The 27,540-nt window shown below is 43.5% G+C and overlaps 2 protein-coding genes across 2 annotated transcripts; both read right to left on the bottom strand.

The window, feature by feature from the left end:
• Positions 1 to 1,576: 1,576 nt before the first annotated feature.
• On the bottom strand, positions 1,577 to 10,917 carry LOC148047111 (vomeronasal type-2 receptor 26-like). Its single transcript, XM_087708318.1, has 5 exons — positions 10,750 to 10,917; positions 9,260 to 10,069; positions 8,854 to 9,084; positions 3,088 to 3,214; positions 1,577 to 2,502 (listed from the first exon to the last, which is right to left on the bottom strand). Exons 1-5 carry the CDS (start codon positions 10,909 to 10,911, stop codon positions 1,577 to 1,579), a joined length of 2,256 nt encoding a protein of 751 aa, XP_087564444.1. The 5' UTR covers positions 10,912 to 10,917.
• Positions 10,918 to 15,487: 4,570 nt separating this feature from the next.
• LOC148047112 (vomeronasal type-2 receptor 26-like) lies at positions 15,488 to 25,324 on the bottom strand. The gene is made up of 6 exons (XM_087707946.1): positions 25,212 to 25,324; positions 24,040 to 24,331; positions 22,562 to 23,368; positions 21,420 to 21,650; positions 19,826 to 19,952; positions 15,488 to 16,389 (listed from the first exon to the last, which is right to left on the bottom strand). Exons 1-6 carry the CDS (start codon positions 25,322 to 25,324, stop codon positions 15,488 to 15,490), a joined length of 2,472 nt encoding a protein of 823 aa, XP_087564072.1.
• Positions 25,325 to 27,540: the final 2,216 nt, after the last annotated feature.

Consider the following 27,540-nt stretch of genomic DNA (forward strand, 5'->3'; position numbering starts at 1 on the left):
CAGTAGTGGAAATTTTGAGTAGTTTGGAGAACTGGCAAATACTACCTCTGACTGGCCCCAGAATGAGAAAGGAATGGGGCAGGGGAGGATTCCTGCCAGCATTACTAGCGGTTTGGTGCCCAAAACATTTTGCTCTGTGTGCGTGTACATTTGAACTTAAATGAACTTTTCATGCACATACCATTAAAAGGGGGGGGGGGTTACATTTTTTCAATGAAGATTGTTCTGCGCATGTGCAGAACAGAAAATAAAGCTGGCAGCACCTAGGATAGAACTGGTATGGTCACGTGTGCACCCGAGCTACTACCTATTCAGCCGAACCAGTAGGAACCTGCCTCTGGAATGAGGATTTTGCAGTGTCCCTCTCCTGGAGTGGGGAGGGAATGGGGAATTTGAAGTATCCTTCCCCACAATCTGCTGGGACTCGGAAGACAGAGAACAGATGGGGTGGGGCCAGTCAGAGGTGATATTTACTGGTTCTCCGAACTACTCAAAACTTCCACTCCTGGTTCTCTTGAACTGGTCAGAACCTGCTGAATATCACCTGTAGTCCCAGATCCCTGGGCCACAGGCCAGTACTGGAGCCATGACCTATTAGGAACCAGACTGGGTAAGTGGCCAGTGGAGTGGCAACATGTGAAACTCCATTTGCACAAGCAGCAGGGCATGCACTCCCCTGCCATTTGCACAGAACTATAATCTCTCCCCTCCCCCACTGCCACTGCTGGTCTACAGAGCTGGAAGGGTTGGGGAACATTGATCTACCTCATGCACATCTCAGATTCACTGGTGGTGCTACCCATCTGCTCTTTCTCTTAGGAATTTCTATTGTCATATTCAACTGGAAGACATCTTCTTATGCTTGAATCCATCATTCTTGGACAAGAAGTCCAGAAATAGGCCTATCCAATCTGTCTCCTTCTAGAGCCGAGGTGGCGCAGTGGTTAGGGTGCAGTATTGCAGGCCACTTCAGCTGACTGTTATCTGCAGTTCAGCAGTTCAAATCTCACCGGCTCAAGGTTGACTCAGCCTTCCATCCTTCCGAGGTGGGTAAAATGAGGACCCGGATTGTTGTTGGGGGCAATATGCTGACTCTGTAAACCGTTTAGAGAGGGCTGAAAGCCCTATGAAGCGGTATATAAGTCTAACTGCTGCTATAACTGCTATGGGAAAAGCAGGATGCCAAATTCCACACTTAAGAAGGACCATTAAATATCACGTTCACATCTTTAACTACTAAACAAAAATCCCAAAACATAAATATATTAAGCATCTATTTTTTAAACATTATTTGAGAAATCCAACCAAGCAGAAGCACTTCCCAATCAAATAACTTTGCCAGAGGATTTTAATATTTCAACATTTCTGAGTTGTCTTCTAGGCTATTTTTTGATCAGACATTTGGAGGAGTCAGGAAATACTTTTCTCCCTAAAAGTCTAGGGATATTTCAGCATTTTCAACCTCTTCAGCCATAGTGCAGGGTATGGAAGTCTACAAATACAAACATTATGTTCCCCTGAATTTGAATCCAAGCTATGATGTAGCAGCTCTCTGAGAGGGTTATGACAACTAGGATTATTTTGCATTTGATCTCAAACCATCTGTACTTTTTGCTGTTAGCTGCTCCTTTGTATTCAGGTCAGGCCGTATCAAAATAATGTGGCATTTGGGAATGAAGATGCAACCCAACAGACCAGCACTAGAGGCCAGGATGGAGAAGACCTGCACGGCCACCATGTACTTCCCTTTGGTACTCAGGTAGGTTGGGACAAAGGACACCCAAACACTGCAGAAGACCAGCATGCTGAAAGTGATCAACTTGGCTTCATTGAAGGCTCCAGGCAGATTCCTGGCCAAGAAAGCTACTGTAAAACAGACGGCAGCCAAGAAGCCCATGTATGATAGAGCACCATAAAACATGGCAACAGAGCCTTCATTGCACTTCAGGACAATCTCCTCTGATTGGGAGTACATGTCAGACTCAGGGAATGGGGGAGAAACTCCCAGCCAGATGGTGCAGATGACAACTTGGAGACCAGAGCAATTAAGGACAATGGAGTTGGCCAGAGTCTTTCCCAGCCATCTCCTCACAGCATTCCCAGGTCTTGTGGCCAGGAAAGCCAGCACTACTGTGATTGTTTTGGCTAAGATGGAAGAGACGGCAATGGAGAAGATGATACTGAAGGAAGTTTGCCTGAGAAGGCAGGTGGCTGCCCTTGGACGACCAATGAAGAGGAGGGAAGTCAAGGAGGACAACAGGAGAGAGACCAGGAGGATGTAGGAGAGGTCCCGGTTATTGGCCTTGACTATGGGAGTTTCTAAGAATTTGATGAAGATTGCTAAGACAAAGGCTGTGACCAAAGACAAGATGAGGCTAAAGGAAGCCAGGATTATCCCCAAGTCTTCTTTGTAAGACAAGAAGGTTACTTTCTTGGGGATGCATTTGGTTTGGTCTTTATTTGGATGCTGATCTTCTGGACATCTTGTGCACTTCTCTGCATCTGGGGAGAAGACAGGCAAGACCTCAAATATTAATTTTACATGAAGATAATAAAACACTTCTTTTGAATAGGCAAATAATGTTATGGCTAAAATATTGTGCCTCAAAATCCTGGTCTGTTAAAGAGAATAGGAGAGAAGAGAAGATGAGAGGAGATGAGAAGGGAAGTGAACCTCCCCTGTTTAAGTCTCAGATTTGGGTGGGGGAATAGGGGAATACCAGGTGTGAGATATAGAAATCTAGATAACTACTTGATGGTAACAAAGTGATAGGGAAACTAACTTTTGGCTTCTATCCAGAGGTGGTATTCAGCAGGTTCTGAACCTTACTTTTTCACCGTTGAATTTCATTTCATAGTTCAGTGAATTAGGGAAATGTCTCTGAGTTGCTACCAATTGTAGACTGCATATTCTAAACAAATTCTTTAGTCCCTTTTCTCTTCCTGCCTATCTCCCTCAAGGTCATCTTTTGTTCTCTCTACAGACCTGTTGCCCAAAGTTGCTTCTAAACATTCCTGAGTGGAAATGCTTCAGCGTCTCTTCTGCCCATCCTTCAAGATCTCTCTCCCTTCCCCAATGTCTCCTACCTTCCTGAATGGAGATGGTGCCTTCTGCACACGAGGCACAACCATAGCAGCAAAGTGGTCTTCCTTCTAGGACCATCTTGGCTTGGCCAGGAAGACAGCTTTTGGTACACCTGGAGCGAGGCAGGGGCTGACCAAAAAAGAAAAGGAGCATCAACTGCAGATGTAAAACGTTCTCCCAGAAGATGTGCTGATTGCAATAGCAATAGCACCTAGACTTATATACCATTTTATAGTGCTTTATAGCCCCCTCTAAGTGGTTTACAGGTTCAGCATATTGCCTCCAACAATCTGGGTCCTCATTTTACCCACCTCAGAAGGATGGAAGTCTGAGTCAACCTTGAGCCTGGTAGATTCGAACTGCCAATTGCAGACAGCAGTCAGCAGAAGTATCCTGCAGTACTGCACTCTAACCACTCCGCCACCGCGGCTCATGGGCAACATTTTGGGTGGATTTGCAAAGGTTAGGTGGTTTTCAGAGGGAGAAGATATTAGTAACACAACTTTCAGTAGCTATGACTATGGTCGGATTCACTCATTACATGAAACCAAATATTCTTAATCATTTGATTGAATCAGCCACATTGCCCAGTTAATACACTTAGTAGATTTGGGGAAAGACAGGTTGAATTCTACTCCAACAAGAGGAACCTCTGGACTAAAAGCCAAATAACAAGTAACAAGTTGATAAATTACAATAACAAGTTTACCAATAAGCTAACAGAAAAGAAATAAACATTTTTATGGATTATAAATCAGAAGTGGCTTGCTCCCAGTTTGGCCAGGATCAGGCGAACTGATAGTGGCCGCGGCGGGAGGCTCCACCCACCAGCCTGGACACTTCTGCGCACAAGTGAACTGGTAGTAAAAAAATGGAAACCCAGCACTATTATAAATGTATATTTACTTTCTAGGATTCTCTTATCTATTTCCTGACCTTGGACTAACCTAACCTGGTTTTACTCTCTTTTTTTGCTGCAAGTCTACCATGAAGGGTAGGGCAGTTTCCAAATAAGCTAGCATTCGTACAACCACAGCAGTGGTGGGTTTCAAATTTTTTGGGAACCTACTCTGTGGGTGTGGCCTGCTTTGTGGGAGTGGCTTGATAGCCATGTGAGTGGAAGTGGCTTGCTGGCCATTTGACTGGGTGGGAGTGGCTTGCCAGCCATGTGACCAGGTAGGAGTAGCTTGCCGGCCATGTGACCAGGTGGAAGTGGCCAAGATGATGTCAGCATTCCCAGTCAACATAGAGGTATAAATGACACAGAAAAGAAAGGCATCCATACACCTGAATTTAACTTCAAAACCGTGGCAACAACTTAAATTCATTAAATAATAACGTTTGTTAGGGCTATGCACTATTTTTGAATACATAGGAATGTAAAGTCCACAGCATCTACTTGGTACTTTTTAAAGCAGCGGCACCTTTTTCCTGGATTCATGAAATATCTACTTAAGGAGTTGTGGGTGGGGTACTATATTTACAGTCTTATATTCCTTTCAGTACTTTGTTTGGAACAGAATCCAAAGTACCATGCAGTCCTAGCATTTGTACGAAAGCTAGGCAAGTTATTTTACAGGGCTCTGAGCACTCCTCCAGATCTGGTCAATGAAGCAGATGTTCCAAAGTACTCCCACAACTTTCCAATGCTTTGAAATCCCACCAAATGATTTATACAGGCCTATTTCATAATTTCTTCTATATGGCAATCAGGGTGGTTTTACATATGGTTCACAGGTGGTCTACTTTCCAAGTACTTAGGGGGCCAAGAACTGCCTTTCCCAGATTGCAGCTTTAGCTTCTTTGAATGTTAACACACCTTCAGGCCATTCAAATATAGACTAGCTCTGATCCTGGAACCATATCACATGCTTTATATATTAATATCATATTCAATATAATCATTATTGCTAAAAAATAGGCAGCAGTTATAGTTTGTAACAAAACATGGGCAAGAAACAAGAAGTTGATTCACCACCACCACCCCTATTTTAGCTTATTTCTGTCTTATCTAATATTTTCCTGCAATTCTTCCATAATCCAGACTACTAAAAAGAGTTCTACATATTGATACTTTTAAAATCTGGGGCTTGGAATTATGTGCACCAGAAACAATACCTATTTGTTTCAGAGTATTTTCAGATTGACAGGCTGTTGTGTGCTGAATTACCTGTTCTTTGTTTTGTGTACACAAATATAAAGTACAATCATTGCAACTGTTAGCTCTTTATACTGTATATAATCTCTGATAATGTAAAAGAGATAAAACATAGGACTCTCCAGTGTGTCCCAATCACATTTCAGCTTCTGCAACTTCCCTCCACCCTCAAAATCCAGGGCCAATAAGTTATATTCCAATCATACACAACAGAAACAACCCCCCAACACACACACACACACACACACACACACACACACACACACACACACACACACACACACACTGTTTCCATTTCTTTGAAGGATTTTTCAGCACCTGTCCCTGCATAAAGAAGCTCAAGGAAAGATAATAAATTTCTTATTGGATTTGAAAATACTTAGAAGTAGCAAAAGTCCCCACTGCTTTTCAGTGTCTCAAAAGCCTATCATAAAGGTGAGAGTCCATCCTTCTGCTTCTCAGTGCAGTTATCCCTAATATGTTCCAGTAGATTTCAAAAACATCACTTGGAAGCAGAAACAGCCAATGTAGCCCCTCAAGAGTAGTCACTGCTAGGTTTCTTTAGTGCTATGAGCTATACAATTTAAAGTTTCTGCACACAGCTATCAAGCAACTTAAGCAGGAATATACCTCTGAGTAAACAGGTATTTTGCTTATGGCATTTGTACTTTACTGCAACAAGCAAGCACTCGCCCTCTAAATATGTTAGACAGTCATAATATTAAAACTTGATAAGTGTTCTTAACAATAAATTCACAATGGTAGCATCACAGATACATTCCAAAAATACTTATGATATTTGCACACAACCACCTGCTTTGCAGTTCTTGTCTTCTTAACTGATGGGAGACTGAAACCCAATAAAAATATGCCCAATGAAAAAGAATAGTATGTTGGAGTACTGAAAAACTCAGCCAAATGGGAAAATCCAAAGAAAAAAATATTGGACTTCCTGCTAAGAAGTAACAATTTATATATAGTATGCACAATTCTTTTAGTTAAATTATTGCTGAACAATTTATAATAGTTGCATCAAAGTATTATTCTAAGATATTTGCCACTACTACCCTACTTCCTAGATGTTCACTATTCTCTCCCCCCCCCAGATTTAAGGGCATGTGAAACACTTTTGATAAAAGTTGCATATGAAACTTCTCTCCTTTGAAATAATGTTTGGTTTTAATTCTCCAATCAATCAAAAGGAATGTTTCACGCTTCCTTGTTACACAGCATTTGTTTTAGCTTTCCATAGCTCTCCCAAAACCAATCAAGGAAGATAAAACCACAAAAATCTAATACTGTTATGCACAGCTTTGCACTAAATTATCTGTATAGTAAGCCAAAAAATAGTTTTAAATTATAATTAGCCCATTAACATGCAGATACATTTTTCTTGTTCAGAGACTTCATGAGAGACTTCCCACTCCTTGCAAAATATCTCACTTCCACATAAAGGGAGCAGCAACTCCTCTGTGAAGGGGGGGGGGTTTGGCTTCTCTTTGCCATTTAAAGGCTGCAGCAGGGAGAATCCCAACTTTTTTCCTCTCCCTTCATTCACAGAGGAGCTGCAGCTCCCTTTATGCTCCCCTTGGCCCCCTCCCTCCCGGGGGTCGAAGCACCTGAAAGGAACAGGCAGGCTGCCACAGCTTTGCTGAGAAGACATTTCTGAGAAGAGAAACTTATCCGGTCCGGTTGCACCCGAGCTGGTGGAACGCCTGTGCGATCGGAGCAACCGCATGGCTCACCTGCACTGGCTGTCTCCCTGGTGATGGGTGTGCAGTTGCGGGCACTCCATCAGCTCGGGTGCAGCGGACCGGAGAAGTTTGCATGGCTCTGGCAGGCAGGTTGTATGACTGCTCTGGAGCCGGGGCATCCGGACCAAATTTGGAGCAGGAGCAGTGATCAGACAGAGTGTTGGGACCAGGAGAAAGGCTGGCCAACCCAAAAGTAAAGAAATTTTACATTTGGAGCTTTAAAAAATTGTCCAGAGATTAAAACAGCAGCTAATTGGCACACAAAATACAAAGGGGGGGGGGAGAAATGGTTACCGCCCAAGAGGATTGTGGCTAACATAACTAGAATCAGAGATATTTAAAATAACAAAAGGAAGAATACAGAGAAAAAAAGATAATTTTACTGAGTGGATTTGGAACTTTTGGTTTCTGAAAACTTTGATAAGTTATTGATTTGACTGCACTGTGTGATCATAAAAGCCATCTACTGGAGGAAAGAAACACAGCAACATCTTGAAACAAAGCACAATGGCAAAACCTGATCTTGAATAGAGACAGGGGAGATAAGTGGAAGAAATTTTAAGGTGTGTGCAGCCATTTCCTATTGTTGGACTTTGCTCTGCCAGGACTGAAAAAGAAAGTTAAAAACCTTTTCTTTTCACAATGACAGTGGTGAGGCTCTGCCTCCCCTGCCTCCCCTGACTGCACGTCCCTGGAGTGTGAGATGTTTGAAGAACTACTTGAAATGTTAAGAGACACACATACAAAATTAAAAGGTAGCAAAGAACTAGAAAATCTGTTGAAATACACAGAACAGGAAATAGGAGAGGGGCTGACAAAGAAGAACACAAATGAGATGCAAAAAGCTAACATTTGTAGAAAAAACTCTGAAAATAAAAATCTGTTACACAGCTTCAGTGAGATTTACAGAGACACAGAAAGAGCAGAGAGGGGGAAAGGGAAATGGTAATCCAAAAAGGAACAATTCAAAAAAAGGGGGGAGAAATTGTGGGAAGCAAAAAAGAAAAATCTTAGGGAGGGTTACTCAAATGATTTATAGAAGAATGACAGGGAAAATGCAGAAGAAAAGATATAATACATATAAAAGGGGGGAAAAGAAAAAATGGATCTAAGAGTAGGGGATAGAAAGTCAAGAAGAAAACTGATGGAAAATAGAACATCAAGAAAGTAAGGGATGAGTTAAGAGAAAATGGTTAGGAAAGAAGGAAGGGAAAGAAGAGATTTATCAGTAGAAAAATGAAATATGTTAATACTGCTAATAATATATTGTTAAAATAGTTAAATATGATAATTGTGGATAACCAATTAAGTAAATTGTTCCTTATATTAAAATTGAATTTGAGGATATATGCCACCTATAGAAATTAGAATAATAAATGGAAAATGAAATGATAAATTTGGTATATTTTCAAAGGGCGAAAAATGATACTCTTTATGTGTTAAGAGCAAATTAAGTTTAAGATGGAAATATGGGAAGAAAATATATGGGGCTGAAATTAGAAATGATAATGTGATGTAAAGCAAATTATGTACATGAGAGAATGTAAAATAGGGAAACCTGGACAACACTTTGTTTGTAAAAGGAATTTAAAATTTGTAACAAAAAACTAAAAAATTCTATTTGGAAAAAAAAGAAATATATAACAAGAACCAACTAGAATCTGGGTAATTCACAATAGATCTCTTGACCGTGGAACCCCATTCAGTGATCTAAAGAACCTAGCTATTTCATAGTGAACAAAAATGATTCCAAGCAATCTTTCATCCCAGATCCAACTACTTCCCATTCGTTTCCCAACTGGTTGGAAAGAATGAAAGAGAGGATGGAGAACATTAGATGAACAATCTCAGCTTACCTGGTTAAACCGTTGGGGCCAATTCATGGCCTCCTGGTCAAGGATAAATTCCAGATCTTTGGACCCCCAGGGTCTATCTATCCTCCCAAACTTCACGGCATTGAAGGACTCATTGGGAAAGGTCACCCAGTTCACGGTATCAAACTTGGCAGCGAGGTCCCCTTTCTCATCCAGAAAAACTCCCTCCATGCAAGTATTGTAGAAGTGGGAATCTCCCAGGAAAGGATGAAGCTACAATGACAAAGAAAGGAACAACTTGAGAAGGGAAGAAATCAAAGGTACAAAGAGAGTTAACATCATCCACCTAACTCCCATCCAGGACTCAAACCCTAAACTCACCATACCATCTAAAATGGAGTTGAATCCTGAAGGGTCACCTTCAGGCTTTCTAAGGGAAACCAAATACCTGCCATGTCTGAAGGACCAGCCTGTGATCTCTTTCCTTCATTGTTTTCCGCTTGGACCTGGATAGATAGGCAGCGTGTGATGCCCGAGCAACTGCCCAGGCGAGATTGTAAGTACCGTAACCATCCTGAGCTAGAGTTTTCTCTACCACTTCTTCGCGCGGGATCTCCAGGTCCTCATTCTCCCGGCACCTCATCCTTCCTTTCACAGAAAAGGGGTGTTTGGAATACGAACAACTGAATGCTATTCTGCCAAAATCTTGCATAGGGACAAAAAATGTTTCATAAGCATATTGTGGTCTTTTTTCAGTATGGATTAAAAAAGAGAAGAAACCCTGAAGATGCCGAGGAGACAGTATTTCAGGAGATAAATTCATGAAGAGGTCCCACATTGCTGTGGTGATCCAAACTTTTGCCAGGAGTGGCTTGACATGCTTTTCCATGTGTTCACGAAATGTGAGTATTAACCTGGAGAAATATTGAGAAGATTCACCATAGTATATTAAAACACTGACATTGTTCCACAAGTGAAATGGTGCATTCTCCAGCAAATGCCTATTCCAGGGCAAAGTTGGGATGCTCACCAAGAAGGCTGCACAAATTGTGTTTCTGGTTAATATGGGATTAAATGTCCATAGGAATCTTTGCCCGTTGTCAGTGTCCGGTGCAAGGAGACCGACCCAATTCCACCCAAAATGTTGGAGCAATTTGGCAATTCCCCAATACAAGTATTCTTCTTTGGGGACCATCCGGTAGATGAAGGGGAACTGGGTTTTATCATTCAGCTTTTCAGACACAAAACCGTGACTGACCTGTTAAGAATAAGAATGAAATTATTTTGAGGCCAAAGTTTGGTGAATTTGATCTGTTGATGAAAATCATTTAATGCACACATACCGACACATAACTACAGTCAAGAAAGAGATATAAATGCAATATAAAATGGTTTGAAAAGTTGTCACAGGAAGGGGAGAACATCAGTTCCAGTGCCCTCTCTGAGTAAGTGCTCTAATGTTTTGATGGTTATGAGACATTAAGCAGCAAGATAATTTCCTGGTGAGGATACCTGGATGGTTGTGACATTTATTCATTTATATGAGATAACAGGTATAATATAAACATGGACATGAACAGAGGAAATGGGTACGCATAAGTGGGGACAATAGGACAGGAATGGTAGGCACGCTGGTGCACTTATGCATCCCCCCTTACAGACCTCTTAGGAAAGGGGTGAGGTCCACACTAAATAGTTTAATGTTCAAATTATGGGGAATTGAGGATGGAACAATGGAGTCAGGTAAAGCATTCCAGGTGTTGATCACTCTGTGGCTGAAGTCACATTTTCTGCAATCGAGTTTGGAGTGGTTTACCTTGAGTTTCAATCTATTGTTTGCCCATGTATTATTGAAGCTGAAGTAGTCATGGACAGGTAGAACATTTTCCTGGGCAGGACAGATTCAGGTTTAGCTTTTCCTCTCATCCCCATTCATACCTGTGGCATTTTGTAGAGGCTCATCATGGTGGAAATCTGCTCAGAAATGTCAGATTCAACCCCTTCAATCACAGCCAGCAGCCTCTTCTCTCTTCCACAAATGTAGTTTGGAACATTTGCCTGTCCAGTGGAGAGCAAATCTGCCAGGGCTTCGGCGGTCATTCTTGGATGATAATAGTTCTCGTAAATGTCATAGCCCAGGGTGACATTGGGCCAAACCTGGGGATCCTGGTTAATCTCACGGATAGCAAAAAGAAAGGAGAGAAGGAACCAGTATGTAGTAAATCCTTTCCTGCATAAAGCAACAAAACAACGACACACTTTAATATTCATTCGGTGTTTGAGCACGGCAGTCCCCAACCTTTGGGGCACCAAGGACAAGTTTTGTTTTTGATGGAGTGGTAAAGGACTGTGGTTTCACGCTCTACCTAGATCCCACACATTTGCAGATGAAGCTTCGCTATGGAATAGAAACCTGGGTGGGCCAGGAGAGTCCACCTCGGAAGCAGAAGAGAAATTTCTTCTACAGGGAATCATTCTTGGTGGAGTGGAACATTGGATATTCTTGAAAGCCATTCCCAAGCAAAATGGTACAAAACCCACCAAATGGATCTACTTACAAAATAGGCTGGTTAAAGAGAAACTGATCAAATTTTTCTTGAACAATCATTCCTGGTCTTGGAGGCACAATCCCGCCAAGGAAAAAATCCCCGGGATGATAATAATTGTGCACTGTATCCTGATCGTTGGTGAAGTCAAGGGGACATTTTCTCCCATTGACTCTGCTGGGCAGAAGTAGCAGAAGCAACAACAGGAGGAGGACCTCTGTCCTTGTGGCAAAACCTCGGAGCATTTCAGGAAACAGAGTTCTCTCCAAAACAGATAGAATGCAACCACAGATTTACAGGCATGCCATGATCTCACATCTTGGCATCCTCTCCAAATCTCCATCCAAACACATTGACTCCAGAGAAAGCATTTGTTTGGACATCAGGCAAGAGTCAAGAAGATTTTGCATCAGGCTGCTCAGGGATTCAGGGACGACGGTTGGGCAAAATCCCTTGAAATCTGGAGGAGTGGCAGGACCATGATTTTCACAGCTATATAGCACCAGGGGCTCCAGGAGCAGGTGCAAGGGTGGAGACCTGGTCTAAAATCAACACAAGACAGACATGGGTTCCTGATGTTTCTGAATTTTCCATGAACTTTGACAACTTGAAGATCTGTTGTTTTAGGACCTTTTGGTACCATTACATGAGATGGATTTCCAATCATTGTTCAGAGAAAACCATATTTTGTGAACATCTCTGCATCCATGTAGGCCAGAGGTGTCAAACTCAAGGCTCAGGTGCCGAATCCACCCTGCGGGGTGCTTAGATCTGGCCCATGAGGCTACCGTGAAAACAGCAAAGGACTGGCCCATGGTGCTTCTGCCAGAGAAAACAGAGCTCAGGGAGGTCACACAAGCCCCCTCCTCAGACACCATTTTTGGCCATGACAATCTCCTGCAGCCCTCTGCCAGTGAAAATGGAGACCCGGGGAGGTCGTGTGCTCCATTTTCACTGGCAGAGAACTGCAGGAAGCCATTGCCATTAAAAATAGAGCCTCAGCAAGTGCCGTTGAACTGGCCAGCCCCCCCTTCTCCTGAGATCAAACAAAACCCTGATGCAGTCCTCAATGAAATTGAGTTTGACACTCCTGATATAGGCAAATCTGATCTTCTCTGAAGCAAAGTTAAGTTTTCCCAAAGCCAAGGGCACTTTTGGACACAAGTAAAAATCCAGGCGATCCCCCTCAAGTTTGTTTACCTTTGGAAGTCTCCTGCTCTAGGGAGAAACATCTCTGGTGACTTAATCTCAGCCTCACAATGAAGAATTTGTCCAGTTCTTCTCTGTGACCTTAAAGGTCATCCACATCCCATGTATTTATTTAGATAGCTGAATTTAGGTTTCATATAAAGGTAGCACATATATGCTAGATATTTCTAACTCTAGAGGACGTTGCTCATCTCCTTTTTAAAGCTAAAGAGCCAGCACTGTCTGAAGATGTCTCCATGGTCATGTGGCTGGCATTACTAAATGACAAAGGTGCACTACTACCTTTCCACCAAAGATGGTCTCTATTTTTCTAATTGCATTTTTACATGCTTTCAAACTGCTAGGTTGGCAGAAGCTGGGACAAGTAATGGGAGCTCACCCTGTTATGCAGCACTAGGGATTCGAACTGCTTAACTGCTGACCTTTCTGATCGGCAAGCTCAGTATCTTGGCCACTGAGCCACCACGTCTTTATACAACTATAAAAATACAACTTTATGTAGCCATAAAAATAGTTCCTGACCATCTTCTCCACACAATGATTTGATACCACGACAGGTGGATATTCAAAGGTGGGTGGAGATGGGATTTTCAAAGAATGTGTTTATGGTTATCTACTCAGGTCCCGTTGGCTCCAGAGGTGTGCTGTGAAGCTAAATTCTTTCTCTGAACATAATATCTGGCGATTATAGTAATTCTTTTGCAGTGCTTATATACCTGAGAGGATCATGTACAGCAAATTCCTTTCCTTCCATTTTTTGCGTTTGTATGAATTTGAGTGACCACCAGTTGGCAGCCAAGAGTGAGTAAATAGATGAACTGTGCTGCCATCTAGTGGTTGATAGTTGGTTAGGATGAAAAATGAGAAAGAAATTAGCAGCTTAAATAAATGATTGGATGGAATAGCTGGAGCATACAGGTGTCGTGCTTGGTGGCACTTCTCCCATGTTTGTGACATTTCACCAATGTGACAACAACGTGATGTGGCAGGTTTGGCACCCATAACTTCATGTTATGAGCCAGTTACACCACTATTGGAATCATGAGACCTGCAGACAATCATCTCTCAACTGGATTACTGCAATGTGCTCTACATGGGGCTACCCTTGATGATATTCAAAAGGTACAGCTCTCATAGAATGCATCGGTGGGCACAATTTGGGGCAGGGGGACTAGGATGGCCTGTGGTGCGAGCTGCATTGGTTATCAGTTTGCTTCCTTTAAACCCCTATATGGCATGGGTTTGGGTTATCTGAGAAGCCGTTTCCAGAGGTGGGCTGCTTGGGGGTTACAGAGGTTTGGGAGAATCTCTAGCTAAGAATCTGAGCAGTTAGGAGAACCCCCAAATCTCACTACTTGCTGGCCCCCACCTCCTTCCCAGGAGTCCCCATGCAACCCCTTTTGGATGCAGGTAAGTGCAAGGCATGTGCAGAGGCTTGGGGAGGGCAAAAAATGGGCCTACCAGAAGTTTGGGAAGGCTGGAAACAGGCCCATTTCTGGCCTCCAGAGGGCCAGGAGGAAAGCCTCTGAAGCCCAGGGAGGGCAAAGACACCCTACCCCCACCATGGGGCAGGAGGCTGACTAGGCTACGCCCACCATGGCCATGCTGACCCAGCAACCGGGCAGATAACCCCTTGCTAAAATGTTTGAAGCCCACCCTTGGTCATTTTATCCCAATGGGACCAGCTCACCTCATTTGTGTCAGAAGACACATGCTATGGGTCCTGTCTGCTAAGGCAGGGATCCACCACCTTTTTGATTCCATGGACCAGTGGTGCATCAGTGGTTTTGGCTGTGTGTGTGTGTGTGTGTGTGTGTGTGTGTGTGTGTGTGTGTAAATAGTTTCATGTGTATACCCTAAATATCACACACAAACAAATGAAGGTTTGCACACTTGCCTGCCGTTTCGGCAGCCCAGCTCCCAAGGGACCACAGCCTGGTAACAGTCCGCTGCCCAGGGGTTGGGACCTCTATGATCAGGCATTCTGGAAGATGGGGTCAAGGACCTTTTTGCTTTGGCCCGGACCTTGGAACTGCTCCCATCCTTGTGTCTTTTCGAAACAGTATTAAAAATTGGTTTTGCTACTTGACTTGGGACCATGAGGGGGGCACTCACCACTAGGAGTAGTGGTTGACTGGGTAAGAAGATATCGTTCTCATCTCATCTATCTCCTTGGCTCTGATTTTCTACATAGTTTAAAATATTAATGCACATAGTTTTAATTTTTAATTACTTTTTATTTATCTATTCATCCATCCATTTATTATCTATTTATCTGTATCCATCCATCTATCTAATCTATCTAATCTATCTATCCATCTACCTCTATCTATTCTGTCCTATCTATCTACCTATCTATCAATCAATCTGTCTGTCTGTCTGTCCATCCATACGTCAATTTATCCATCGATCCATTGATCCATCCATCCATCCATCCATATCTCTCTCTCTCCCTCTCTCTCTCTCTCTCTCTCTCAGCATTTTTAAGTCATCCAGAGTCACCCTATTGGAGAGATGGGAGGTATATAGATTTAATAAATAAACAAAGTATTAAGCAAACATTTCAATGCATAAAAATATTGAATATCTAAAATTTTGAACAACCTTTGAGGAATCCAGTGAATTAACTTTGCCAAAGAGTTTTAATGCTTGAAAAAGACTTTAACATTTCCATGATGTCTCCAGGTTATTACTAGATCAGTCTTCAAGAGGACAATCAAAAATATAGCTTTCACCATGCTGCTTTTCTCCTAAAAGTCCAGAAACATTTCAGAAGTTTCAGGAATTTCCACTGTGATGGAGGGCATGGAGCATTTCAAAGAGATTCACCAAATTCCCCTGAATATATCAAGCTATGTTATAGCAGCTCCTGGGAGGGTTATGACAATTAGGATTGTTCTATTTTCACTTTCGAGTCACATTTAGTTTTTGTTTGCTGTTAGTTGCTCCTTTGTATTCAACTCAGGTCGTATCAAAATAATGTAGCATTTGGGGATGAAGATGCAGCCCAGCAGGCCAGCATTGGAGGCCAAGATGGAGAAGACCTGCACAGCAACCATGTACTTCCCCTTAGTGCTGAGATAGGTGGGCACAAAAGACACCCAAACACTGCAAAAGACCAGCATGCTGAAGGTGATCAACTTGGCTTCATTGAAGGCCCCAGGCAGATTTCTGGTCAGGAAAGCCACCATGAAGCAGATGGCAGCCAAGAAGCCCATGTATGAGAGGGCACCATAAAACATGGCAACAGAGCCTTCATTGCACTTCAGAACAATCTCCTCTGACTGGGAATATATGTCAGACTCAGGGAATGGGGGAGAAATCCCCAGCCAGATGGTACAGATGACAGCTTGGAGACCAGAGCCAGAAAGGACAATGGAGTTGGCTAGAGTCTTTCCCAGCCATCTCCTCACAGCATTCCCAGGTCTTGTGGCCAGGAAAGCCAGCAATACTGTGATTGTTTTTGCTAAGATGGAAGAGACGGCAACAGAGAAGATGATGCTGAAGGAAGTTTGCCTGAGAAGGCAGGTGGCTGCCCTTGGACGACCAATGAAGAGGAAGGAAGTCAAGAAGGACAACAGAAGAGAGACCAGGAGGATGTAGGAGAGGTCCCGGTTATTGGCCTTGACTATGGGAGTTTCTAAGAATTTGATGAAGATTGCTAAGATGACGACAGTGACCAAAGACAAGCTGAGAGCAAAGGAAGCCAAGATTATCCCCAAGTCTTCTTTGTAAGACAAGAAGGTTACTTTCTTGGGGATGCATTTGGTTTGGTCTTTGTTTGAATACTGATCTTCTGGACATCTTGTGCACTTCTCTGCATCTGGAGAGAAGACAGGCAAGACCTCAAATATTAATTTTACATGAACTTAATACACACTCCTTTTGAATAGGTATATAATAAGTTATGGCTAAGATATTGTGCCTCAAAATCATGGTCTGTTAAAGAGAGGAAGAGGAGAAGAGAAGAGACCCTCCCTATTAAAGTCTCAGCTTCCAATTCTCACACCCATCATAGTCCATGACATTACATTGGAAGACAAAACATGGGTTGCATGCACTGCTTTGCAGCTTTAATGCAAACTCAATTAAAGCAACCTTGGAGGTCTCCTGCCTGAGCAGGGGTTTCCTGCTCAGGTAGGAGAATGTATAACCATGGGTCAGCAACCCCTGGCTTTGGAGCCGTATGTGGCTCTTTCATCTTTCTGCTGCTGCTCCCTGTCACTCAAAATATGCATCACAACCACCAATGTGCGACACTGTTGAGAAAGTGGTGGCCTCTCAGCTCCGTCAGTCCTTGGAGGAAACCGATTATCTAGACGCCTTCCAATCTGGTTTCAGGCCTGGCTACAGCACGGAAACTGCTTTGGTCGCACTGACTGATGATCTCTGGAGAGCCAGAGATGGGGGCCGTGCCTCCGTTCTGGTTCTCCTGGACCTCTCAGCGGCCTTCAATACCATCGGCCATGGTATCCTGCTGCGGAGGTTGCGAGAGGTGGGGGTGGGAGGCACCATTTTTCGGTGGTTCTCCTCCTACCTCTCGGGCAGGTCACAGTCGGTGTTGGTTGCAGGACAGAGGTCGACCCCTAGGCCTCTTAATTATGGGGTGCCGCAGGGGTCGGTCCTGTCCCCCCTCCTGTTCAACATTTACATGAAGCCGCTGGGAGAGATCATCCGACGGCACGGGATAGGATACCACCAATATACGGATGATACTCATTTGTATCTGTCCACCCCGTGCCAACTCAGTGAAGCAGTTGACGTGATGTGCCAGTGCCTGGAGGATGTGAGGGTCTGGATGGGGGTGAACAGACTGGCTTTCAATCCTGCCAAGACCGAGTGGCTTGTGTTTTTTCCTCCCACAAATTGGCTTAGTATTTCATCTCTCAGGCTGGGGGGTGAAATTATATGCTCCTCAGACAGGGTTCGCAATTTGAGAGTCCTCCTGGACCCACAGCTGACTTTAGATCACCATTTGTCGGCTGTGACCAGGGGGGCGTTTGCCTAGGTCCGCCTGGTGCACCAATTGCGTCCCTACCTGAACCGGGAGGATCTTACAACAGTCACTCATGCCCTCGTGACCTCAAGACTGGACTACTGCAATGCGCTCTACATGGGGCAGCCCTTGAAGAGTGTTCGGAGACTCCAGCTGGTCCAGAATGCAGCCGCGTGAGCGATTGTGGGTGCACCCCGGTACACCCACGTTACACCTATCCTCCGCGAGCTACACTGGCTACCTATTGGTCTCCGGATACGCTTCAGGGTGCTAGTTATTACTTATAAAGCCCTACATGGTATTGGACCTGGGTACTTGAGAGACCGCCTTCTGCCGATTACCTCCCACAGACCCATTCGATCCCACAGATTAGGCCTCCTCCGTATTCCATCTGCCAGCCAATGTTGACTGGTGACTACTCGGAGGGGGGCCTTCTCTGTGGCTGCCCCGGCCCTTTGGAACGAGCTCCCCATGGAGATTTGGACCCTCTTCACCCTTGAGGCCTTCCAGACGGCTGTGAAGACCTGGCTGTCCCAGCAAGCCTGGGGTTGAGTTCTCCCCACCACTCGAATTTGCTGTGTCTGTTGTGCTTTTAAATTGTTTGTATTGTCTGATTGTCTTTGTCTTACTTTTTGTAATTTCCCCTCCCTTGGCTTTGTTCAGCCGCCCTGAGTCCCTTCAGGGAATAGGGCGGCCTACAAATTGAACTCCAAACTCCAACTCCACCCACCGGCATGTTATTTATGGAGCTTTTCGATCAATTTTTTTTTTTAGTTCAGAATGTTTTTGTTGCATGCAGAAAAAAATGTTTTTCCCTGTAGCAGGTCATTGATTTCATAAATACAACACACTATAGTTTTTTTAATATATAGCATAAAGATAAAAATCAATATATGCTGTGTTATCTTTATTTTAGATGTCAAAATAATTTTTGTGGCTCCCGGTGTTTTTTTTTCTGTGGGAAACGGGTTCAAATGGCTCTGAGTGTTTAAGCTTGCCAATCCCGGCTCTATGCCATTTCAGAGAAATGGCTGTCCAATCTCTTCTTAAAATCCTCTAGTGATGGAATACCCACAACTTCTGTTTTCACTTGATTTTAATTTTAATTTTGTTCAACGCCAAAGTCCCTTATTGAATAAATAATTATTATTTATCCTACTCTGGAAACTACCAAACTAGTATGAACTAGTGTGATTAGAGACATAAGAAGACAAATTCCTTGTGTGTCTAATCACACTTGGCCAACTGAAGTATTCCATTCCTTTCCATTCTCATGGATGTGGGATGCAGAAATCTAGACACCTACTTAACAGCAGCAAAGAGATAAGAACTAATCATTGGCTTCCATCTTGCAACAATCCAATAGTTTGAAACTCAACAGTTGGTACGTTTCTTCTGTTGACCAATCCCATGTGGCTTTCTGGCCTTGCCCTTCCTCTTATCCCCACCTTGTAGATAAAACCTGGCAATCAACTCCACAGAAAGACTGAAAACACTTTTATTGAGACTGCCACTAATAACTGAATCTTAAAAATCTAATTGTTCTGACCTAGGCTTTCCCAAAAAGCACAAAACAAATTCCTGGTCACTGCAAAACCCCTTTTATTAAACAAATGTGAATTCCTCTCCTTCACTGGTAAACAGTCTTTCAAAGATGAATGTATGACCACAGACCTTATCTAGCTTGGAAAGTGCCATGGAAATATTTTCCAAACGCAGTGCTGTACAAGGAAAGACTGGGCACAGAGTCTCTGAGATTCACGGACAGATCTTCACACTCCTGGAATGAATGAATGAACCAATGAATTGTTTCCTGCAAAAGCCCACTCTCCTTTTGCTCCTCTTTCATTTCCTATGGGAGGGGGCTATCACTGCCCACCTGTGGCTTTACTCCCAAGTCGACACTGATTTCTGAGCTGTTCTTCTTTACAGAAGCTCTGTGAATGTGCACACTGGGAACAGTCTCCAGCTGTTCCTTTGCCTCACTGCGGGCCACAATACTAATTCCCTTGTGCTTCACCTACCTTCTTATAGTTCAGTTTATTGGGGAAATGTCTCTTGGAAGTTGCTTTCAAATGCTAAGTGTACATTCTTTTAAAAAAATGCTTAAGGTCCTTTTGTCTTCATTTATATCTCCATCATGGTCATCTTTGGCTCTCATGCACATGGTTGGCAAGTTCGCTTCCAAACATCTCCAAATGGAAACACTTGTAACTCTCCGCCCCATTCTTCATAGCTTGCCTTTTCCCTTAGCGTTCCTTACCTTCGTGAGTGGAGATGGTGTCTTTTGCACACATGACACATCTGTAGCAGCAAAGAGGCCTTCCTTCCAAGACCACCTTGGCTTGACCAGGACGACAGCTTTTGGTACACCTTGAGCGAGGCAGAGACTGACCCAAAGAGAAGGAACATCAACCATAGAACATTAAATAGTGCCATAATCATGAGACACAAATGTTTTCCTGTTCCTCCCTGGTTTATTTCTCCTTTTGAAAAATAACAATGTGTATTTCTTTTATTATTATTATTATTATTATTATTATTATTATTATTATTATTATTATTTAATTAGACTTATATACCGCTTCATAGAGCTTTCAGCCCTCTCTAAGCGGTTTACAATTTATTTATTTTTTTAGAAAATTGAGTCAGCAACTTGCCCCCACAGTCCAGGTCCTCATTTCACCCTCCTTGGAAGGATGGAAGGCTGAGTCGACCTTGAGCCGGTGAGATTTGAACCGTTGAGCTTCAGATCACAGTCAGCTAAAGTGGCCTGCAATACTGCACCCTAACCATGGCGCCACCTCGGCTCTTTGTCAGGGGTGGGCACTGGGAGCTATTTCCAGCTATTTGGAAAAGACAGGTTGTTTTCGAAATGGCAGTGCAGTGGTTAGAATGGAGTATTGCAGGCTGACTCTGCCCACTGCCAGCAGTTCAATCCTGACCGGATCAAAGTTGACTCAGCCTTCCATTCTTCCAAAATCAGTAAAATGAGGACCCAGATTGTTGGGGACGATATGCTGACTCTGTAAACCCCTTAGAGAGGACTATAAACAGTGGTGGGGTTCAGCCAGTTTGCACCTATTTGGGAGAACTGATTGTTAACTTTCTAAGCAGTTCAGAGAACCAGTTGTTGGAATAAATCTCATTTTGTTTTTTCCCACTTTACAGGGCTAATCCTGTAAGGAAGGCAGGAAGGAAACATTCTGTGTTGTTTCTAGCCTAATTTTTTATTGCCCTGCTTACAGAAACTGCCTGTTTGGTTAACCCTTATTACATTGTAACAGCCATCAACCTGAGTGATGTTGAGTTGGCAACGCCCACCCAGTCACATGACCACCGAGCCATGCCTATCCAGCTGGTCACTAGGGCAGAGAACCGGTTGTTAAATTATTTGAATCCCACCACTGGCTGTAAAGCACTATGAAGCAGTATTTAAGTCTAAATCAGTGGTGAGTTTCAAAAAAAAATACTACTGGTTCTGTGGGCGTAGCTTGGTGGGCATGGCATGGATTGGTGGGTGTGGCAGAGGATGGACACTGTAAAATCTACATTCCCACCTCACACCAGGGGAAGGATACTGTAAAATATCCATTCCCACCTCACTCCAGGGGAAGGATACTGTAAAATCCCCATTTCCTCCAGATGAGAAGAAGAACCAAGTAGCTGGCTAATCCTCAATAGATTTCTTGACCATGGATTCCAACTCAGTGATCCAAGGAGCCTAGCAATTTCATTGGAAACACTGATCCCAAGCAATCCTTCATTCCAGCTCCACTGACTTCCCAAACATTTCCCAAATGGTTGTAAAAATGAAAGAGAGATTGGAAAGCATTACATGAAGACTCTCAACTCGCCTGGTTAAACCTCTGGGACCAGTTTGTGGAATCCTGGTCAAGGGTGAATTCCAGATCCTTGGACCCCCATGGTCTATCTATCCTCCCAAACTTCACTGCCCCAAATGATTTATTAGGAAAGGGCCTCCAGTTCACACTCTCAAATTTGGCAGCAAGGTCACCTTTCTCATCCAGAAAAACTCCCTCCATGCAAGTATTGTAGAAATGGGAATTTCCCAGAAAAGGATGAAGCTGGAATGGGAAACAAAAGGAAAACATGAGAAAAGAAAAACTAAGTTCTCTGAGTAGAGTTGGCATCAACCCTATAACTCGAGTCCAGAAGTCACTACAAAGGAGGTGGAGTGGGAGCTTCCCTGCCTCAGAAACCTCACAAAATGGAAGATGATTGAAATCTTAAACTCACCACACCATCTGCAAGTATATTTGAAACCTGAAAGCTCACCTTCAGGATTTTTGAAGGAAACCAAATACTGTTCTGGCCTAAGTTTCCCCAAAAAGCACGAAGCAGATTCCTGGTCTTGACAAAGCCCCTTTTATTAAACGAATGTGAATTCCTCTCCTTCACATTCAGCAAAGGCCTGGTAAACAGTCTTTCAAAGGTGAATGTATGACCACAGACCTTATCTAACTTGGAAAGCTGCCATGTAAATATTTTCCAAACGCAGTGCTGTGCAAGGAAAGACTTGGCACAGACTCTTTGAGATTCACGGACAGATCTTCCCACTCCTGAAATGAATGAATGAATGAATGAATGAATGAATGAATGAATGAATGAATTGTTTCCTGCAAAAGCCCAACTCCCCCTTTGCTCCTCTTTTATTTCCTATGGGAGGGGCCATTCACCATCCACCTATGGATTTATTCCCAAGTTGACCTTGATTTCTGAGCTGTTCTTTTCTTCTGGCAGCTCTGCGCATGCGCACACTGGGAACTGGCTCCAGCTGTTCCTCTGCCTCACTGCTGTCTAGTTCCAAAGGCAGCTGAGAACTGCAAGGTTGCCTTGGCCCCATCTCTGCATCTGACACAGAGCTCTTGTCCGAGCCTTCCCCAGCTTCCAGGACTGGCCCATGTTCCTCCCCAACCACCTCACTATCCAACTCTGCTGCCAGCTCTAATGGCAGATGTCGGGCCACAACAGATACCTGCCATGTCTGGAGGATCAGTCTCTGATCTCTTTCCTTCATTACTTTTTGCTTGGACCTGGATAAGGAGGCTGCATGTGATGCCCGAGCAAATGCCCAGGCAAGGTTATAAATACCATAGCCATCCAGAGAGAGGGTTTTCTCTACCACCTCTTCCCGCAGGGTTTCCAGGTCCTCATTCTCCCGACATCTCACCCTTCCTTTCACAGAAAAGGGGTGTTTGGAATACGAACAACTAAATGCCTTTCTGCCAAATTTTTGCATAGGGACAAAAAATGTTTCATAAGCATGTTGCGGTCTTTTTCCAGCATGGATTAAGAAAGAGAAGAAACCTTGGAGATGTTGAGGAGACATAATTTCATAAGATAAATTCATGGAGAGGTCCCACATTGTTGTGGTGACCCAAACTTTTGCCAGGAGAGGCTTGATGTGCCTTTGAACATAGTCTTGAATGATGCCTATCAAGCTGTAGAAATAGCGAGCTTCTCCATAATATATTAAAATGCTGACGTGGTTCCACAACTTAAATGGTTTGTTGTGCAGAAGCCTCATTTTCCAGGGCAAGGTTGGGATGTTCACTGAGAAGGCTGCACAAATTGTGTTCCTGGATAATATGGGATTAAAAGTTTGTAGGAATCTTTGCCCGTTGTCAGTGTCTGGTGCAAGGAGACCAACCCAATTCCACCCAAAATGTTGGAGCAATTTGGCAATTCCCCAATACAAGTATTCTTCTTTGGGGACCATCCGGTAGATGAAGGGGAACTGGGTTTTGTCATTCAGCTTTTCAGACACAAAACCGTGACTGATCTGTTAAGAATAAGAATGAAAATATTTTGAGGCCAAAGTTTGGAGAATTTGATGTTTTGATAAAAGATGAGTAATATATAGATACCAACACATAGTACGCAGTGCCTCAGTGGCTAAGACACAGAGCTTGTCTATAAGAAAGGTTGGTGGTTCAAATCCCTAATGCTGTGTAATGGAGTGAGCTCCCGTTACTTGTCCCAACTTCTGCCAACCTAGCAGTTTGAAAGCACGTAAAAATGCAAGTAGAAAAATAGGAACCTCCTTTGGTGGGAAGGTAATAGCGTTCCGTGCGCCTTTGGCATTTAGTCATGCTGACCACATGACCACGGAGATATCTTCTGACAGCACTGGTTCTTCGGTTTTGTAATGGAGATGAGCACGCCCCCTAGAGTCGGGAACAACTAGCAGATATTTGCGAAGGGAACCTTTATGTTTACCTTTATCTTTACCAATGCATAGACACATACACAAACTGAGAAATATACATGAAGTTTAGGAATGTTTGAAGGGTAGCCAAAGGCAGAGGAAAAACATCAGTTCCAGTGCCCTAATATTTTGATGGCCAGGAGATCTTAAGTGCCAAGATAATTTCTTGCTGAGGACACCTGGATGACATTTTCCTGGGCAGGACATATCAAGATTTGGCTTTTCTTCCCAATCCCCATTTATACCTGTGGCATTTTGTAGAGGCTCGACATGGTGGAAATCTGCTCAGAAATGTCAGACTCAGCCCCTTCAATCACAGCCAGAAGCTTCTTCTCTCTTCCACATCTGTAGTTTGGAACATTTGCCTGTCCGGTGGAGAGCAAATCTGCCAAGGCTTCGGCAGTTATTCTTGCTTCATAATAGTTCTCGTAAATGTCATAGCCCAGGGTGATATTGGGCAAAACCTGTGGATCCTGGTTGATCTCACGGATGGCAAAAAGAAAGGAGAGAAGGTACCAGTATGAATGATAGCCTTTCCTGCATAAAGCCACAAAACAAAACACTTTTAATGCAAACCTAAATTGCATTAACAGAGGGATTCAGTCAAGATCCCATGAGGTACTAATATAACTCTCTAAAGCTTTAGTAAGACCACATCTAGAATCCTGCATCCAGTTTTGGTCACCACATCATAAAAAAAGATGTTGAGACTCTAGAAAGAGTGCAGAGAAGAGCAACCAGGATGATTAGGGCACTGGAGGCTAAAACATATGAAAAATGGTTACAGGAACTGGGCATAGCTAATCTAATAAAGAGGAGGACCAGGGGAGACATAAAAGCAGTCTTTCAATGTTTGAGGGGCTGCCATGGAGAAGAGGTGTATGTGTGAACCTATTCTCCAAAGCGCCCGAAGGCCAGGCAAGGAATAATGGATGGAAATTGATCAAGGAAAGATTCAACCTAGAAATAAGGACAATTTTCCTGATAATGAGAACAATCAACCAATGGAACAGAAGCTGCCTTCGGAAGTTGTGGGAGCTTCACTGGAAGCTTTGAATAAGAGACTGGACAGCCACTAGTCAAAAATGATATAGAGTCTCCTGCTTGAGCAGGACTAGATGACCTACAAGGTCCTTTCCAATTCTGTTATTCTATTCTATTCTAAATATTCATTCAGTGTTTTATCAGATCTGTTGAGCAGGATGTGAGATTAATAACTTTAGTGATCCATTCTAAGTCCAACCCTACTACTGCTACTACTATTACTAATAATTTGGTCTGAGATTCTTCTTTCCAGAAACAGAACAGGCAAAATAGAAAATATTTCCCTGAGGATTATTCCTGATGGACCAGAACATTAGACATTCGTGAAAACCTTCATGCAAAAAAGTAGAAATTCAGCTCTAAACCTACTTACAAATTTGGCTGGTTCAAGAGAGGCTTCCGAAATGTTGCTGGACGAAACTGACCTGCTCTTAGAGGCACAATCCCTCCAAGCAAGAGATCTCCCGGGTGATAATAATTGTACATGGTATCCCGATCCTCTGTGAAGTCGAGTGGGCATTTTCTCCCATTGGTTCCGGTGGGCAGCAGAAGCAACAGCAGGAGGAGCAGTTTTGTTCTCATGGCAAAACTTGGTAACTTTTCAGGAAACGGAGCTCTCTCCCAAAAGGTTAGGGTGCAACCACCGCTTTACAAGCAACCTATGTGCATCTCGGTGTCTTCTCCAAATCCCTGCCTAGCTACATTGGCTCACTGTGCATCAGCCAAGATTCAAGAAAATGTGGAAGTAGGCTGCTCTCAACATTTAGGCATCCAGGGATGATGTTTGGACAAAAATCCCCTAGGATTTGAAGGAAAGAAAGTACCATGATTTTCACAATTATATGGCACCTGGCCTCCAGGAGCAGGTGCAGGGGTGGAGGAAAGCTGATCTGAAACCAACAGAAGTCAGACATGGGCTTCTGGTGCTCTGTGAACTGTTGGAAGAAATGTCCATCTGTGTTCAGTTCCAAATGGGAAGAAAGACACTGGAAACATAGAGACTGCTTAGAAAGATGGTTTTAATGGTGGACAGGACCACATGGTTTGAGGTCCTAGGGGGAAAAACGGGGAGAGATGCTGAGAGTACCTCGGTTTTATGCCCTCTCTGGGCTTTTGAATTTGAGCTTGTATTCTGATTGGTTGTCAGACTCCCATGGGGCCATGCAGTGGCAACTCTATAGACTGTCCTGAGTCCAAAGCTTGGTTGAGCCTTGCATGGTGATGTAATCTTCCCAGGTGCCATGTGGTGAGATGGGTAGAACATAATCCTATCATGTTCCCAGGGCCCTGTCTTAATCCCATCGCCCTGGAACTGAAGGGGAGGCAGGGAGCTGCTTTGTCTTTAAAACATGTTTCTCCTTTTCTCATCCAGGGAAACATAATCTTCTGCCTTTTTAATGTTCCCTATAATATTTCATTCTTCTAAGAAAGGGGTGGGTGCTAGCTTCCTACAGAACTTTCCCTGAACAAATATCCACCAAAACAACAAGGATTAGATAGAGAAGCAACCTAGAACTAAGAAGAAATTTCTTGACAGTTAGAACAGTTAATCAGTGGAACAAGTTGCCTTTAGAAGTTGTGAAAGCCCCAACACTGGAAGTCTTTAAGAAGATGTTGGATAGCCATTTGTCTGAAACGGTATAGGGTTTCCTGCCTAGGCAAGGGGTTGGACTAGAAGACCTCCAAGGTCCCTTCCAACTCTGCTATTGTATTAAACAACTTGCATCCAGCACTGCAAATGCTTCAACACTGGAAGTTTTTAAGAAGAGATTGGACAACAATTTGTCTGAAATGGTCTAGGGCCGGGATGGCAAACCCAGAGGCTTTATAGGAGCCTGGGGAGCGCAAAAACAGCCTCCCCCACCCCACCCTGGAGGCTGTTGGGGAATGGGGAAAATAAAAGCTTTTCTTTCCTACATACCAAATAATATTCACCTAATGATAAAGCGAGGGACGCAATGGCTCAGTGGCTAAGATGCTGAGCTTCTTGATCAGAAAGGTTGGCAGTCCGACACTTCGAATCCCTAGGACCGCGTAACAGAGTGAGCTCCCATTACTTGTCCCAGCTTCCACCAACCTAGCAGTTCGAAAGCAAGTAGAAAAATAGGGACCACCTTTGGTGTGAAGGTAACAGTGTTCTGTGTGCCTTTGGCATTAAGTCATACTGGCCACATGACCACGGAGACATCTTCGAACAGCGCCGGTTCTTCAGGTTTGAAACAGAAATGAGCACTGCCCCCTAGAGTCAGGAACGACTAGCACATACGTTCGAGGGGAACTTTTACCTTTTTAATGATGAAGCAATGCTTGCATCCAGGTTTTAGATTGAAGGTAAGCCCCATAAGCCCTTAAGAATCCAATCCATAGCAGGGATTGTCAAACTTAGATGTGAGTCTGGACTATTGGTGATTGATCCAGTGTAAATTCTTCAGAGGTAGACGAGAAAGTATCTTGCGATGGAAGATGGCTGATTGCCTGGCCTTGCTGCCAATAGGTTCCAAGGCATATATCTCATTAAAAAGGACATCGGAACTCAAGATGGACAGCCTCTATTTTTCACACAACAACCACACTGTGAGATTGTTGCAGAAAATGACAGGCTTTAGACTTCTCAGGATACAGGAAAAGTTTATTTGGCAGCCAGGTTCAGAAAGCTAGCCCATGGCTAACATTGCAAGTTCTGAAGAACTTTCATTATCGAA

The sequence above is a fragment of the Thamnophis sirtalis genome, unplaced genomic scaffold (assembly GCF_051295495.1).
Source record: "Thamnophis sirtalis isolate CommonGarterSnake01/CBP01778 unplaced genomic scaffold, rThaSir2_p1.2 scaffold_3, whole genome shotgun sequence".
Taxonomy (NCBI): Eukaryota; Metazoa; Chordata; class Lepidosauria; order Squamata; family Natricidae; genus Thamnophis; species Thamnophis sirtalis.